Raw genomic sequence first — 17,972 nt, 5'->3', positions numbered from 1 at the left:
AACACCTAAGGTATAAAGAATAGGATCATAAAATCCCTACAGTGCAGATGGAAGCCATTCAGCCCTTGGAGCCTGCACTGACAAAAAAAAACTACCCAGGTCCTATTCCCGTAACACTACGTAGTTACTCTGCGAATCCCCTGACATCATGGGACAATTTAGCATGGCCAATTCACTTTACCCACACATCTTTAAACTGAGAGGGGAAACTGGAGCACCCAAAGGAAACCCACACAGACACAGGGAGAACGTGCAAACTCCACTCAGTCACCCAAGGCCGGAATTCAACCCAGGTCCGTGGCACTGTGAGGCAGCAGTACTAACCACTGTGCCACCGCGCTGCCCTTAACAGTCAGCAACATATTTTTCTACTGTTGTACAGCTCTGAATTCACTCCAAGGAAAACAAAACAACAGCTTTGGCACCCATCACAAAACCTGATTACTTGCCAGTGATTTCTTCCACCCTTCTGACACTTGCTCAGCCCCTCATCACATATCAATGACAGCAAGTTAAACTGAATTTAGATCAGCATTTTCAAACATCAAGTGTGTTCTCCATAGACCTGAGATGCCTCCAACATGTACACTCTTCACAGTGCATTTCAGTTACATGGGAACTGTAAGATACGTGTTCAATATAGGATTACAACACTTGAGAAAATTTGCAAATAAAAAAAAGTCAAGTTTCTTGTTCATAGAATTACTAGGAGATACTCCTAAGGGATTATCAAAAGCCAGATGCTAAATTAAAAGGCAGTTTCTCTGGTGGTAATCTCAGGATTACTATGCCTGCCATTGGGATAGGCAGATCAGAAAGCTAATATGTAGCTGGAAGACTGTTGTGGAAAAAGGGATTTCACTTCATGGCACCAACACTGTTACAGCTTCTTCCTGTGCCAATGGGACAAGCACAATTTGAACTGAAAAGGGGCAGACTCCTTTCACAGATGATGAATAGGGCTGTGGATACAACTTTAAAGTAGTCAGGAAGGGGAAAGGATCTAGTAGAAACAAAATAAGCCTGAAGGTAATAGAAGAGATGAGAGGAAACTGGAGTGACAATCAGGGAACAGGCACAATTATAGAACACAAGTGTAAAATGATGGTTAAAAGTTAAGTGATAGTGAACAAGTAAAATTGTCTGCACAACAGCAATGTGCAGAACATCCAAAATGATAGAACTGGAGGAGGCAAATGTAGTAGAGATCATCTAAACCTGATTAACAGGGCTAAGAATTAAATAACGTAGCACATAACCAACATATTTAGAAAGCAGGAGGGAGGAAGTTAGAAATAATATATAGAAAGCAGAAATAATATTTGGAAAGCAGAAGGGGCAACAGTGTATCTATCTGTACTCATTCAAAATAATGTAATGTTAGTTGAAAAAAGGAATATTATTAAGACAAAAACTGATTCCACATAAAGGGAGATAAATGAAACTGTACTGATCACAGCAACGGGATATTCTACAGACCACTAACAGAGGAAGGAAAGTGGATGAAGGAATTTATAAGCAAGTCTAGGAACTGAATCAAAAGGCATGAAATAATAAACACGGTGAAATAACTAGGCAACATTGATGGTATGATTTAAAATAATAATGGAGAAAGATGTCAAATAAAGGTCAAAATAATAGATCAGATAAAAGAGTTGTGAAAGAGTAAGAACGGAGAGGAGATTGAAAACGATCAACCACAACAGAAAGGCAGTAGCAAATATTTAAAGAAATAATGAAGGGTCAAAGAGAAACATATCCTACTAAAAAACCAAGTACATATCCTATAATGAAACAACAGAGAAAGTCCATTAACAACAAATGAGTGGATGATGAAAAGGAATTCAAAAAGGTTAGAGAAATGTCATCAAAACATTAGGAACACAGAGAAACTACAAAACTAAATTAATCAAGGAACACAGAAATAAACAGTAAACTATTCTACAGGCAAATCAAACACAAAAGAATCAGGGTTAGGACAGGTCACTAGGGAATGCACCCAAGGTAAATTCACAGGTATTGACAAGAAAATGTCAAATATATGGAATAGTTATTTTGCCTCAATATTTACAAGGGAGTTGGTAAAGGTAGGCAGGACATTAGAAATATTCAAAGAAGATGTAAGGGCTTGAAGATAGAAAGAGGAGAAATAATTAATAAACCAATAAAACCTAGATGATTAAATCAGAGTTCAGTTGGATTGAATCTATATGTATTTTTAAAAATTAGTGAAGAAGCTCTATTATATATTTGAAGATATAGAACAAATCCAGGGAACTAAGAGATTAACATCAACAGTGGAAATGATAATATAACCTTCACTCAAAAATTAAGAAGCAGCTTGAAACCTAAAATATAAATAGCAATCAACACCAACTTAAAAAAGGAAGGGGTCAGTGTTGGCCAATACTATTGAATATTTGAAGATGTAACAGAAAGTAGGCAAGGTAACATAGTAGATGTGAAGTGGGTTTTCAACAGGCCTTCAATAAGGTGATGCATAGTAGACTCATGACCACTGTCAGGGCATACGGAGTTAGAGGACAAACAGCATTATGGATAGCAAGCTGGCTACAAAACAGAATAAGAAGTCTCACAACACCAGAAAGCAGAGAGTTCATTCATAGAATCCCTACAGTACAAAGCATCTTACACAGGCCGTCTCTCCAGCCGTATCCCTGTAAACTCACACATTTCCCATGGTTAATCCTCCTAACCTACACATCCTGGGACACTAAGAGGCAATTTAGCATGGTCAATCCATCTAACTGGCACATTTTACAGTGTGGGAGGAACCCGAAGTACCCAGAGGAAAGCCATGCAGACACGGGAAGAATGTACAAACTCTACACAGACAGTCACCCGAGGCTGAAATTCCGCTCACATCCCTCTTGGGAAATGATGATTCACAATCAACAGTGCTATTCACAATTTACAGAAACATTTTCAACTCAGGAATTATAAGTACAATTTCAAAATTTGCAGTAGCCAAATTGGGAGCTAAAGTCAACACTGAGGAAGAATGTAACAAATACAAAACTATATTGACAAATGTAACTTGCAAATTTTAATTCAGAGGAATGTGAGGTGATGCATTTTGATAAAAAGAATAAATCATGTATTGTCTGGATAACAAGTCTAAATGCAAGTCATTTGGCGGATGCATAAATAGTAAGCTGTTCAGAAAGTTTTTTTGAAAGAATATCTGGTCTCCCGTTTCCAGCTATAGGTTTGCTGAAAGGGCAGATGCTACTAGGATCACTTGGATCTGGGCAGGCAACGAGTAGTTTTTGGGAGGTCAAATTGAATTTCTGCTTTGAGAGTTTATGGTGTTCACAGCATCCTTGCAATTTCTTGTCTACCTCATGGAACTTGAAACATTCAATTATTCCATTAGGGAATCATCAGGCTGGTACATTGACAGCCGGCATCAAACAAAAAAAATCCTGGGGGCCACTGATACTCAGCATTGGCTAGAGGTGGAAGTGCTGGGAGCAGAAATAAGAATCTGCAATGTTTGGAGTGTTATGTTCAGTACTGGAGAACACAGGGAGGAAGGTTCTGGTGTTTGGAAGTTCGACAGGTTTAGAAATAATTTTTATCTCAAAATCTACGGACTCAGGAATGGAATATTAGCATCCAAAAGCACTGGAGATGGTTAACTTGGGGTAGCAATAGGCAAGATGCTTGGAGGCGAGAGTCAGGTGCATTGAGGATGAAGTCATGCTCCAAATATCAAAGGAGAGGAGGGTGCAAGAGAATCTGGGCTGAACTGCTGCAGGCTGTTGCAGGCTAACATTCAGCCTACATGACAGTCCCGCGCTGCCCACTTCCTGGTCTAAAGCCAATTTTCAGCAAAGAAAAAACATTTAGCACACTAATTATTGACCGTATATATAGCTGTAATTAATTAGAATGTTTACAATCTAATAATATAGCTGATGCAATTAGCTCTCAAAAGGCAACTCCTCTATATAAATAAACTCAGGCAATGTAATAACCTGCTCTAGAAACTGCATGTTAGTTTCGATTATTTTAAAAAATACGTTTTATCTTCAAATAATTCCCTCAAAAAAATGCATTTTACGATATCACAGTTAAATTTCTATTTCTCCAATAGCTACCATAGCTGCTCCTTCGTTAAGTCTTTCTCATCCTGACATACTTTCTAAAGCAAAAAATGAATAACTTTATTTAGAAGTTTGCTGAAAACCTACTGAAATTCATCATTCAGTTTATATTCACACAAACTGAAATACAGTCGCATATAAAGTCAGTGCGTTAAAACCAAAATACAGACTCAGTGTGACATCCCTCAAGAAATATTATTTCTTATTGTAAAATCCAAGTGAAATTCAAACATAAACAAAACCTAAACAAAAATTTCACGTTAGAAGTTTTTTTTAATTCATTCACGTGACATAGGCATCACTGGCTGGCCAGCATTTATTGTGATGTGGGTATGCCGGCGTTGGACTGGCGTAAACACAGTAAAAAGTCTGACAACACCAGGTTTTAGTCCAACCTATTTATTTGATAATATACTCACTAGCTTTCGGGGTTACCCCCTTCACCTGACGAAGGGGGTAACCCCGAAAGCTAGTGAGTATATTATCAAATAAATAGGTTGGACTAAAACCTGGTGTTGTCAGACTTTTTACAGCATTTATTGCCCAGCCCTAGTAGCCCTTGCTCAGAGGGCAGTTGAGAAGCAATCACATTGCTCTGGAGTTACATGTAGACCAGACTAGTTACGGACAGCAGATTTCCTTCCCTAAAAGGCTTCAGTGAAGCAGATGGGTTTTTCCGACAATCGACAATGGTTTCATGGTCGTCAATAGATTCTTAATTCCAGATAGTTAATTGAATTCAAATTCCACCATCGGCATACTACCCAGAACATTTGCTGAGTTTCTGGATTAATGTCTAGCAATATTAACACTCGGCCATCGTCTCCCCAGCGACACCAACTCCATTTAATAAGTAATATAAACTTCTAATAAATAATCTGAATGAAATTTGCATCCAAGCTTCTGAAATAGATTTGAAAACCAACCAAAACATATAATATTAGAGGGCAGAGTAAACAATTTTACAAACTAAGCTGATACCTCTCAGGAAATTTATGCAGTGTGTGCACCTGCTCAGATTCAAAGATCTGCCTTTCAACAGCGCAAAAATAACATTCGAAACTGCCATTCAAGAAAAAAAATCAATTAAAATTCTCAATGGACTAAACTGGAACCTTAAAATTTAAATACTTCAGCTATTAGAAGTTTCAGTTATTGTTTAAGAAATAAGTTCTCAGTGACAAATGTTTGTAACTTCTTTTATAACTAGGGTTTCCTCATTAGGAACTCAGAATAGAATATTACCAGTTGCTTCTCACTGGCAATTTCCCAGCTCACTTTGATACTTATGGTTTCCACCTCTTCAGTTCAGATTTTCTGCAGTTTTACTTTGAGTTGGTCAACAAAGTGTGACAGTAATAACACAACCAAAATTAAGTGACATTTACAGCAAATGTAAGCAATGCATAAATGTATTTCTACCGATCTCTTGAGGGTGCTCAGAGTGAATCAGGGCCTCTGTAAGAACAGAGCTGCCAAGAATACTGCCCGATCATAATTGAAAGCAGTGGGATGTGGCACGGTTCAGTGTCTGGCGACAATGGGACAATGTCTGAGAATCTAGCAATATTTTGAATGGAATAATGTGACAGCTATCCAATTACATAGAATCCCCGCAATGCAGAAGGAGGCTATCCAGTCCATCGAGCCAGCACCAATGACAATCCCACCCAGGCCCTAACCCCATAACCCTACATATTTACCCTACTAATCCCCTTGACATCCCCCTAACACAAAAGAGCAATTTAGCATGGCCAATCAACCTAACCCACACATTTTTGAACTGTGCAAGGAAACAAGAAAACCAGGAGCAAACCCATTTAGACACAGGGAGAATATGCAAGCTCTACACAAACAGTCACCCAAGAATTGAACCAGGTCCTTGAGCTGTGAGGCAGCAGTGCAAATCTATTTGCCACTGTGCCACCCCTAATTTGCCCCTCATTCTCTGCTGTTTTCCTATAGCCCTGCAAATATTTCCTTTTTGGTATGCACCAATTCTCTCAAAAATTATTGTCGTCAGACCCGAATGATATGTGCCCTAAACTATTAATAAAAGCAAGTGTGGAAACAACAAGGCTTTAACCAACATCTTCAATCATCTCTGGCTGCAAGCATAGTGCCAGTGGACTGCTAATAATGCATTGTTGTATCAAAAGAGAGAAATTGAGAAGTAATTACAAGGCAATGAGGCTAAGCTTGTCCGTGAGTAACTTCTTGGAAATACTTCTGAGGAGCAGTATTAATTGTCATTTAGAAAAGCTGGATTAATCAAGGTCAGTCAATATGGTTTTGTTAAGAGAACTTCATGTCTGACCATCTTAATTGAAGTTTTTGTGTTGGTTGCAAAGAGAGTTAATGAGATTTTTAGTACATACATGGATCTTAGTAAGGCTTCTGACAAGGTCACCAGAATGGTCAGAGAACTAAGTGTTCTTGGAATCCAAAGAAAAGTAGCTAGTTGAATTAAAAGATGGCTCAGTGGTATTTGTAAAGAGCCAAATTTACCAAACGACCCCGACAAGAAAACCAATGAAGAAGATTTCTCTTTTTATAACTTTTGCTTGAACAATTAAACCAAAATCAAGATAAATTAATTTGAGGCAAATTGCAGTCAATTCAAATGATAAATTGAATATTAAATAGCGGATTTAATAAAGACAGATCTAACAGATTTAATAGGCAGTTCACTCAGCACCTATTTCAGGCGCAAAGTCCATCAAGACTCTGGTTTTTCTCAGACAGAATTCCAGCTCCTTTTCCTCAAAGATTTAGCTGCAAGTTCTCTTTCAACAGCAGTTCCCAATTAACCTGAGTTCTACAGACACAGTCCTTGCCAAAAAGGCACATTGCTCCCAACCCTTCTTATCTCTGCTCATGATAATTTAGATGGTATGAATTCACCACAATTGCCCTAATCAAACCTGCAGTCATAACCCTGTGCATTTATGACCATGTCTGGTCAGTCAACAGTAACAGAAAAGCTGCAGCAACCTTGTATTTGCCCATGGCAGCTCCTAGATCCAGCCTTCATTTTCATGAGCCTGCCTGCACTGCACACTTGGTGATCTGAGACGGATTAGGGTAATGCTTTGATGTGGTGCATATGGACTTCCAAAAGGTATCTGATACAATGCCATGTAACAGATTTATGAGCAAAGTTAGAGCTAATGAAATAAAATAGACAGTAGCAACATGGACACAAAATTGGCACATTGACGGGAAACAGTAGTGATTAATGGATGATTTTTGGACAGGATTTATATTGGAGTTGCCAAGGATCAGTGTTGGACCCCACTCTTCCCACTATATAGCAATGACCCAGACCTTGGTATACAAGTCATAATTTCAAAACTTGCACATGGTATAAAACTCGGAAAAATTGTGAATTGCAGAACTTCAAAAGGACATACAGATTGGTGGAATTGGTGGACAAGTGACAGACAAATGATTTTCTTCAGTGTTGCATACTTTTATAATTTTACATGCTTCTAGCACCAGATTATGACTCTTGTGTGTAAACAAAAATCCAATCTCACCTTTGGTTCTTTTGTTAGTTACCTGAATTGTCTATGCCATGGTTAATGACCATCCAGTGTGGAAACATTTTCTTCTTTTCTATTGTATTCAAATCTTTCACAATAATCTATGCACACATACACCCAGTTCCCTGCTCCTGCATCTCCACATTGTGCCGTGGCAGTCGTTCTACTAAAATGAAGCACTTCATGTTTCTCTGCATTAAATTTTAATTTGAACCCCTTTAATTTTCTCTGATCTTAAGGAGTTCAATCCCAATTTCTCTAGCCTTTCCGAGTAACAGAATCTCCTGAGCCCTAGTACCATCCTGGTTAATCTCCTCTGCATCCTCACCAAGGCTTTGATATCCTTCCTCAAATGTGGTACCCAGGATTGATCATAGCACTTCAGTCCAAGACTAACCATTGATTTACTGAGTTTAAGCATGACTCCTTGTTTTATACTTCCAGCTTCTATTTATCAAGTCCAGGAACTTTTTTTTAAAAACAATCTTCTCAAATTGTCTTGCAACCTTCTAAGATTTCTATGCATGCACCTGCAGTTCTTTGTCCCTTCAGAATTACACCATTGTTTATATATCTTCTTCCAATTCTTCACACCAACAACATCACTTCACACTTCCCTACATCATTAAATTTAATCTACTATGTGTGTATTCAATTCACCAATCTGTTGAATAAGTCTACCATGTCCTTCTTCCTCTCTAGTTATAACATTAGGTTCCCACTGTCTGTGAAAAATAAATGATCAATATGCACGCAGAAAGGTGTTGGGGTCCAGTAGTATGGAAGTTAAGTCTCAGGCTCCAACAAAAATTGAATCAGAGCGTCAGAGCAATGACCAGCTGTCCCATCATGTATGAGCATGTGGAGAGAGTCTCCAGGAATACTGCAGACTCTGAGCATTCTGGCGGAGATCCTGGGATCCAGAACCACATAAGAGATATTTCAAGGTCTGGAAACAAGAGCGGTAGTTCTGGGATTTAATAGCATTGGAAATGGGCTTAAAAGGAGCATTGAGGAGGCTCCTGAAATTCAAGTGAAGAGGACAAGATGGTAGACTTATTTGGGGACAGATATCAGAGACTTAGGATCAAAGAAAATCAGAGCATTAGGAGAATTGCAAGAACTGACAGTCTTAAATATGTGCACAGAATAACAGCCCCCAAGGAGTGGAGGCTGGCATCAATCTGCCCTTGGCCCTATGACACAACCAGATGTCTTGGGATCTCCAGTGCATTGGTTAGTGCCAAATCCAGCTTCATTCTCAAATAACAGAACTGCTGCTTGAGGCACATTACAGGCTTTGACATTGCCAAGCAACCCACCTGACGCCACTAAAGCCACATATCCAGAAGGTGCACATCACCTGCATTCCAACTGGTGGGCCTCTTCCTCTGACACACCCACAGCAATTTGTGCACAGCCAGGCACACCATCACTGGTTTCCCTGTTGCCGGCTGGCTCCTGTCTTTACAATTTTACTCTAAATCACAAATGACCTGTATGACTGTGACAAAAGTGAACTTTCCACCTCGTCTTCTTGTCCAGTCTGCAATCTTTGACACAAATGATTACACCATCCTCCTCCAATATCTCGTCACTGTCATTCAGCTGGGTGGGACTGCTCTCACCAAGTTCCATTCTTAGCTATCAAATCACAGCCAGTGAACCACTTGCAATGGCTTCTCTTCCTGTTCTCTCACTGTTGCCTTTGCTGAATCCTTGGTTCTCTCATATTTATCACCAACATGCTCCTCCTGGGTGACACCATCTGAAGGCACAGTGTCAATTTTCTCATGTATATTGACAATATATCAGCTCTACCTCACCATTACCAGCATTGGCGACTCCTCCACTATTGCTAAATTATCAGACTGCTTATGTGACACCTAGTACTGGACGAGTAAAAATTTTCTTCAATTCAATACTAGGAAGACTGATGGCATTGCTTCTGGTCCCCTCACCAAACTCTGTTCCTTAACTACCCCAACTCCATCCCTCTCTCCGTGGATAGTTTGAGATTAAAACAGTCTGCTCACAACTTTGTACACACATTTGTCTGTATGATGAGCTTCCAAACTCATATGCATGCCATCACTATGACAGCCTATTCTCACCTCTATAACATCACTTAACTTCATCCCAATCTCAGCTCCTGATGCCAAAGCCCCATTCATGTATTTCATTAGCTGTAGATATGGGTATTCCTCCAAAATTGTACCCTCCACAAACTTGAGATCATCCAACACTATCACTGAACTCTTAGCAAATTCAGTTCCCCATCATCTCTGTGCTCACTAACCTGCACTGGCTCCTGGTGAAACAACATTTTGAATTTAAAATCCTCATTCTCGTTTTCAAATTTCTCCATGGCTTTGCTCCTGCCTATTTCTGGAATTTCTCCCAACCACATAACCCAAGACACCTATAGTCTTCTCCTTCTGGACTCCTGTGCATTCTCAATTATAATTGTTCCACCAATGGTGGTCATGCCTTCAGTTAGATGGGCCCCAAGCTCTGGAGACCCTTCTCTACCTCACTTTCTTCCATCAAGACACTTCTTAAAATCTACATCTTTGACCAAACTTTGGGCCACGTAAGCTAATACTGCCTCATGCTATACTTCGGTTTTTAATGCTCCCATGAAGTGCCTTGGGGCATTTCATTATGTTAAATGTGCTATATAAATCAAATTGTCACTGTTAAAGAACTATTAATGAGTTTGCCAAAAATACTTTACCAAATCATAAATTTTCCAAAACATCAACTTGCTCCTAAAATACTCAGTGAGATTAGGTATTGTGGGATATAGAATTTATCACAGAAGGAAGACATTCAGCCATTGCATAATACGCAGAACTAGTCACTATTTCTCAGTGGCCTAAAGTACATCCAATATTGGGCACAATGTTCTAATGGCAGCTTGATCATTATCTTTAATATTATCCTTTGGCTTTGGTACCTTATCCTCCTATTTGCAAAACATGGGATTAAACTAGCATTTTTTTTCTAAGCTTTTTCTGCTTTCAAAGGTTTGTGCCTTTAACCCCATAACTTCTTTCTGTTCTATTTCTTTTAAAGGTTTACTGTTAAGTATACATTTCCTCTCTTTGTGCTTCCTTTCAAAATGTTTCACCTCATATGTGCACAGAGCTGGGCAACTCGCTATCGGAATCACCCAGTGCTTGAAAGCTGGCAATTGCACTGTGACAGTCGAACATTGACATAGGTTATCTCCCCTCATTTTAAAAAGAGGGGAGTTTTGGAGAAATGGAAAAGACGGTGAGAAAACAGTCTCGGGTTATGAGTGTGATGAGAGGGTAAATGTCCTCAGGAAGGGACACCTGAAAAAACATCAGAATGGCAAAGAGTTTGGAATCTAAACTTGCCCAAACTTTTTAACCACACTTTATTTTTCTTTTTCATGACCCTGAAGAATCTTGACATACTTCTTTACATGACATGGGCTATATTGCTACAGTTTGTCATTGTATATGAACACATTCTTTTGTTGTAGTGAAAATATTCTTTAATTGATAACATAATTTTACAGGTAGTGGTAAACTCAAATGCATTTGAGGACTTGGGGGAAGAGGGCAGGTTCAGATGATAGTAGAAATAAATACAGCAGGTATTTATTAAATAATACATATTATTTCTGAACCAAAGCAACATGCTAAACACTGTGGATGTAGAATAGCTAAAATAAAAACAGAAAATGCTGGAAATAAATGCAGTGTGATACCAGCACGAAACACTTCTTCTCCTCCCCTTTCAGTATTCCAGAGGGATTACTTCCTCAACAACAACCTGGTCCACTCCTCAATCACTCCCAACACCCTTTCCAAAGGCACCTATCCATGCAGGTGCAGTGGTTGCAACACCTGTCCCTTCAGCTCCTCCCTCTCATCGTCCAAAGTTACAAATCCTCCCAAGTGAAAAACAATGATGTACTTGTGCTTCTTTCAATTTAGTATACTATATTCGCTGCTCACTATGTGATCTCCTCTACATTGGAGAGACCAAATATATAGACTGAGACCACTCTGCAGAATGCCTCCTTTCAGTCACTAAGCATGACCCCAAGCCTCCAGTCGCCTGTCATTTCAACTCTGCACCTTGCACCCAATATGAGCTTTTGTCCTTAGCCTCCTACAGTGTTCTAATGATGCTCAATGGAAGTGTATCAACTGAATACTTTACAGCCTTTCAGACTCAATATTGAATTTAATAGTAATACTCAATTTTAGATCATAACTTCTTCCTCCATTTTTTTCATCTTTTATTACTTGTTTCTTTTTTCCTCACTGCTTTCTTGATTTCTTTATTTTGCATTCAGACAGCTACTATCCTGCCATTCTGCATCCTCTAGACATATCTTTTGTTTCTTTACTTGTCCCATCACAACTCCCTTTGGCCTTGCACCAAGGGACGATTTGCCATTTAATCCCTTTTGCCCTCCACCCTATCAGAAACCTTGTGTTCTTCTTCCCACTCTTCTCCAACACCTGCTAAAACCTATTGCATTTCTCACTTTCCTAAGTTCTGTTGAAAGATTACAGTCCCCAAAACGCTGGCCAGAATTTTGCTCCAACTTCAACAACGAGAGCACAAGAGGAAGCGAATGCAAAGTCAATGGAACAGAGGATAAAATATTAGGATGTGAAGATGCCAGCTTTGAACTGGGGTGGGCACAGTAAGAAGTTTCACAACACCAGGTTGAAGTCCAAGAGGTTTATTTGGAATCACAAGCTTTCAGAGCGCTGCTCCTTCATCCAGTCACCTGAAAGCTCATGATCCCAAATAAACCTGTTGGACTTTAACGTGGTGTTGTGAGATTTCTTAAAGTATTAAGAAACAAACTGAAGGAATAGGCAAGTAAAATAAAGACAACCCAAATGTCAACAAAGAATAATTTTAGACTCAGAATTCCCCAGGTTACAAATTCCCAATCTTTTTCTTTTGGAAGGAATTAAGCAAAAATTAAATCCTTGTCCACAATATTCTTAACAACCCACGAATCCTTAACAGCCAGCCTGACAACAGCACAGCCACTGCCCAAAAAATCAAATGTCCATATGCTTCATACAGAAACAGAAAGCATCAAAGATGAGGATTTAAAGAAGAGCTGCGATAAACCCTAAAAATGATAATGCTGAGGACCAAATCTTGGAAAATTGGATTAGAATAGATAGGTATACATTCAGCAACATGGAAACTAAAATTAGTGTATTTTCCTTGCAAACATCTTTGACACTGCCTTTCCTTAAAAATAGCATTTACCTCATTTACTGTAACAAGGACAAAACCTCTCCCTGCAATACTGAATAATACAATCATAATAACTACATCAGACTAACTCACGGGGAACAGGCTAGGAAGGATGCAATATGAAACTGACATTGAATAATCTAATTGAATAAGCTATGTGGTGCCATTTTAATCCCATTTCTATGGCCAGTGTAAAGGAACCAACTCTCAACGTTTACCCTGCTAATTCCAGCTCACTTATCATGGTTGCACTCACAGACTCAGTTCATAGACTTTGTGAACCTAACTCACAGATACTAACTTCCTGGAATCCAAATAAATCACTGTCAATATGAAATAAAAACAGAAAGTGCTAGAAATGCTTTGACAAAGGGTCATCTTGAAACTTCAACTCTTTTTTCTCCATATGCTGCTAGGCTTGCTGAGATTTTCCAGCATTTTCTTTTTCTGGTTTCAAATTCCAGTATCCGCAGTAATTTGATTTTATTTTAGTTAGTGGCAACATCTATGGAGAGAGAAGCATAGTTAACATTTCAGGAGAAAGGTCATCAACCCAAAATATTAACTCTGTCTCTTTCTCCATAGATACTGCCAGACTTGCTGAATACTTCCAGCATCTTCAGTTTTTATTTCAGATTTCTAACATTAGCAGTATTTTGACTTTGTATTGCCATGATGAAATTTACATTACAGGTCACCCTAAAAAGAAAATTGAGAGAAAGAAAACAGAGGGAACAAAAAGGTATATTTGAAGGATTCACAAGCTGATAATACATTTGTTTGGCCACATTATGGACGCACTTTCCATGGCTTTCAGGTCCTAAAGAAGGACTTGAACTTGACCTATTCCTTTATTGTCGCTGGGTGAAAATCTAGAAACTCCCTCCCTAATAGCAAGGTGGATATACCTACACCACGTGGACTGCAACAGTTCAAGATATCAGCTCACCACCACCTTCTCAAGGGCAATGAGAGATGGGCAACAAATCCTGGCCCAGCCAGCAAAGCCCACGTCTCTTGAATGAATGAATGAAAAGAAAGAGGCTTCTGGCCCAAAGGTAAGAATGCAACCATTATGTCACAAGATCTCCTTTTTAACAATTGCACAGCACATTTTAAAAGTGCACTTGTAATATGTATATAATGTGTGTATGGGATCTAATGGCATTGGAAGTTACAGATAGTTCTATGGCTTGGTAGGTATAGATGTGATCGGCGCAACTTGTGGGCCGAAGGGCCTGTTTGTGCAGTGGTGTTCTATGTTCTATGTACTACATCTGTTAGGGAACATGTTTATAATTTTCAATTTTCACAAAACACAAAACTCTAAAAACATATTTTCAACACTTTCCATTACATTCATCATTCTTAATCTAAACTCTTGAAGAACCTCTTTCAACTCTAGTTATTCATGAACTTACGAAAATTAATCATACCAATTAAAGATACCCATTTCAAAATTTAAATAAATCCTCGATGATTCCTAGAGCATCACTTAATAACATGACAACCAAGTCAGTACTTGATGGTTTGACCTAATCAAGTATTTGAATTTATAATTTATTTGAGCTTAAAAGCTATTTGCTGAAACTGATAGTATTTGAATTTTGGAAAATATTAACAAACATTTAACACTGCTATAGTATCATAGAGTTCCAATATTGTCAATTAAATTCACTTACCTTGACTTATTTGTGATGCAGCATTTGAGCTGCACAGTGGATTTGTTTTTATTCATTCATGGAACATGGGTGTTGCTGGCTGGCCAGCATTCATTGCCCATCCCTAGTTGCCCTTGAGAGGGTGGTAGTGAGCTGCCTTCTTGAATTGCTGCAGTCCATGTTTTGTGGGTTAACCCACAATGCTGATAGGGAGGGAATTCCAGGATTTTGATCTCGTGACTATGAAAGAATGGCGATATATTTACAAGCCAGGACATAAGCAGCTTGGAGGGGAATTCATTGATGGTGGTGTTCCCATGTTTCTGCTGCCCTCGTCCTTCCAGATTGTAGTGATTGTGGACTTGGAAGGTACTGTCTGCACTGCTACCTCATAGTGCCAGAGACCCTGGTTTGATCCAAGATTCAGCCTTGGGTGACAGTGTTGAGTTTGTATGTTCTCCCAGTGTCTGCATGAGTTTCCTCCAGGTGCTCTGATTTCCTTCCACTGTCCAAAGATGTCCGGAGTGGCTGGACTGGTCATGCTAAATTGTCCCTTAGTGTCCAAAGATGTATAGGTTAGGTGGATTAGCCATGGCAAATGTGCAGGGTTACAGGGATAGGCGGAGTGTGGGCTTGGGTAATATGCGCTTTTACAGAGTCGGTACAGACTCAATGGGTTGAATGGCCTCCTTCTGCACTGTAGGGATTCTATGGTTCTATAGAAAATGATTGCTCATTAAATTGATGTTTTCAGTAATGACCATTACCATATAAATAAGCCCACTTAAGAATCATAGATGTGTACAGCATGGAAACAGGCCCTTCGGCCCAACTTGTCCATGCTGCCCTTTTTTTTAAAGCCCCAAAGCTAGTCCCAATTGCTCGCATTAGGCCCATATCCCCCTATACCTTACCCATCTAATTGACTTAATGCTTTTTAAAACGACAAAATTGTACCCAAAATTGTACCTATGATCTCTGGCAGCTTGTTCCAGACACACACCATCCTGTGTGTGTGAAAAAGATGCCCCTTCGGACACTTCTGTATCTCTCCCCTCTCACCTTAAACCTATGCCCTAGACACCCCTACGTTTGGGAAAAGATATTGACTATCTAACTGATCTATGCCCCTCATTATTTTTGGACCTCTATAAGATCACCCCTCAACCTTCTAAGCTCCAGAGAAAAAAGTCCCAGTCGATCCAGCCTCTCCTTATAACTCAAATCATTAAGTCCCGGGAGCATCCTAGTAAATCTTTTCTACACTCTTTCTAGTTTAATAATATTCCTTCTATAATAGGGTGACCAGAATTGTACACAGTATTGCAAGTGTGGCCTCACCAATGTCTTGTACAACTTTAACAAGACATCCCAACTCCTGTATTCAATGTTCTGACCAATGAAACCAAGCATGTTGAATGCCTTCTTCACCACTCTGTCCATTTGTGACTCCACATTCAAGGAGCTTTGAACCTGTGCCCCTAGATTTCTTTGTTCTATAACCTTCCCCAACGCCCTATCATTGAACCAGGGGCAGGACTTACTCAGTTAATCTACCAAAGTGCATCACCACGCATTTATCTAAATTCGTCAGCCCACTGGCCCAATTGATCAAGATCCCGTTGCAATCAGAGATAACCTTCTTCACTGTCCAATCTTGGTGTCATCTGCAAATTTACTAAGCATGCCTCCTAAATTCTCATCCAAATTATCAATATATGTGACAAATGACAATGGACCCTGCAATGATCCTTTGTTCACAGGTCTCCAGTTTGAAAAACAAGCCTCTACAACCGCTCTCCATTCACCTGACGAAGGGACTAACCCCGAAAGCTTGTGAGTCTATTATCAAATAAATCGGTTAGACTAAAACCTGGTGTTGTCAGACTTTTTACTGTGTTTCTGTCATCAAGCCAATTTTGTATCCATTTAGCTAACTCACCCAGAATTCAGTGAGATTTAATCTTATGCAACAACCCACCATGCAGTACTTCGTCAAAGACTTGCTAAAGCCCATGCAGACAACATCAACTGCACTGCCTTCATTTATCTTCTTGATTACGCCTTTAAAAATGTATACATCATCCAATGGTTACACTTTGATGTTTGAGGCCCAAAATGGATGTCTGATTAAAATTATGCTCTTGCCTTACCCAAGGAATTCTTAGACTAAATTATATTATAATGCTGATCATCACATCCAGTCCAGTTATATGTTCTGCCCTCAAGCCAATGTCCTGTACAATCTACATCATTGGCCTGCCCCCAAAAGTGGTAATTGATGTAAAAAAGAAGCTGGAAGAACAGCATAGCAGATAATTTGAAGCGAGGCAGCTCAGCATGCAATGAGGATGCACATTTCTCATAATCGTAAGTCAGCCTTTCAGGTCAGGATTGTTCATCGTGGAGTACTGACTCTGTTGTCTCAACTAACTGTCCTCATTTGTAACTGTGAAAGATTAAGTAAGTGCATTGAAAGATATACAAAAGATATATCAGAGCACGTTTAATGCATCGCAACTGCCCATCCACCTTGAAATCCATTTTATGTTCAATTCATTAAAAATCAGCACATATAAATCTCAATTGAATTCTGTCATCTGACCACACAACCGGGAAACAATGGCATTAAAGGAATAATTGTATAACTAAATTAGTACTTACATTAAATTTCACTATGTCGTAAATCAAGTACCGAGGAACAGGCTTTCCATCTACTTTGTCAATGATCATTTCCTAGTAACAGAAAAAGAAGAAAAAGGTTGATTCAACATGTTTACATTTACAAATTTGTTGAACATGTATTCAAAAGTTAACTGATCAAGCATTTCTTGGGCACCACAGCGGAACAATGGTTAGCACTGCTGCCTCACAGCACCAGGGCCCCGAGTTCAATTCCAGTCTCAGATAACTGTGTGGAGTTTATACATTCTCCCCCTCTTTGCATGGGTTTCCTCTGGGAGCTCCAGTTTCCTCCAAAGATGTGCAGGTTAGGTGGACTGGCCATGGTAAATGTATAAAGTTACAGGGATAGGGTGAGTGTGAAGACCTGTGTAAGATGCTCTGTCGAAGAATCGGTGCAGGCTCAATGGACCAAATGGCCACCATCCACAATGTTGGGATTCTACAATTACTGGCTTTTATCAGCTTACTATAAACAAATTCCCATTAGTTCGTATCAGCACAGCCGACATGATATTGATTCTACTGCGTTCTCCAGCAATACATACTATTTATTCTTATTTAACAAGAGCTACAGAAATCTTCCCATTCATGTTTTTTGAATGAGCAAGCTCCCAAAATGCAGCAAGGGACCAGTGGTGTTTTATCATTTAAACTTGTAATTCAGAATGGTTTACAAATGTGAA

General features: G+C 39.3%; 2 protein-coding genes across 2 annotated transcripts in view; one reads left to right on the top strand and one right to left on the bottom strand.

Annotated features, from left to right (window-relative positions):
- pnrc1 (proline-rich nuclear receptor coactivator 1) overlaps positions 1–17,972 on the top strand; it is a 206,983-nt gene that overhangs the window by 8,911 nt on the left and 180,100 nt on the right. The gene's annotated exons all lie outside the window — the stretch shown is intronic.
- rngtt (RNA guanylyltransferase and 5'-phosphatase) overlaps positions 1–17,972 on the bottom strand; it is a 372,001-nt gene that overhangs the window by 241,710 nt on the left and 112,319 nt on the right. The window contains exon 10 of the mRNA XM_080192775.1: positions 17,269–17,340. Coding sequence (XP_080048901.1) covers positions 17,269–17,340 — 72 coding nt within the window. The remainder of the gene's footprint in view (positions 1–17,268; positions 17,341–17,972) is intronic.

This window comes from Carcharhinus amblyrhynchos, chromosome 7, assembly GCF_965287045.1.
Source record: "Carcharhinus amblyrhynchos chromosome 7, sCarAmb.v2.hapA, whole genome shotgun sequence".
Taxonomy (NCBI): Eukaryota; Metazoa; Chordata; class Chondrichthyes; order Carcharhiniformes; family Carcharhinidae; genus Carcharhinus; species Carcharhinus amblyrhynchos.
The sequence above is the reverse complement of the archived record's forward strand: the minus strand, read 5'-3'. Positions and strand labels throughout refer to the sequence as shown.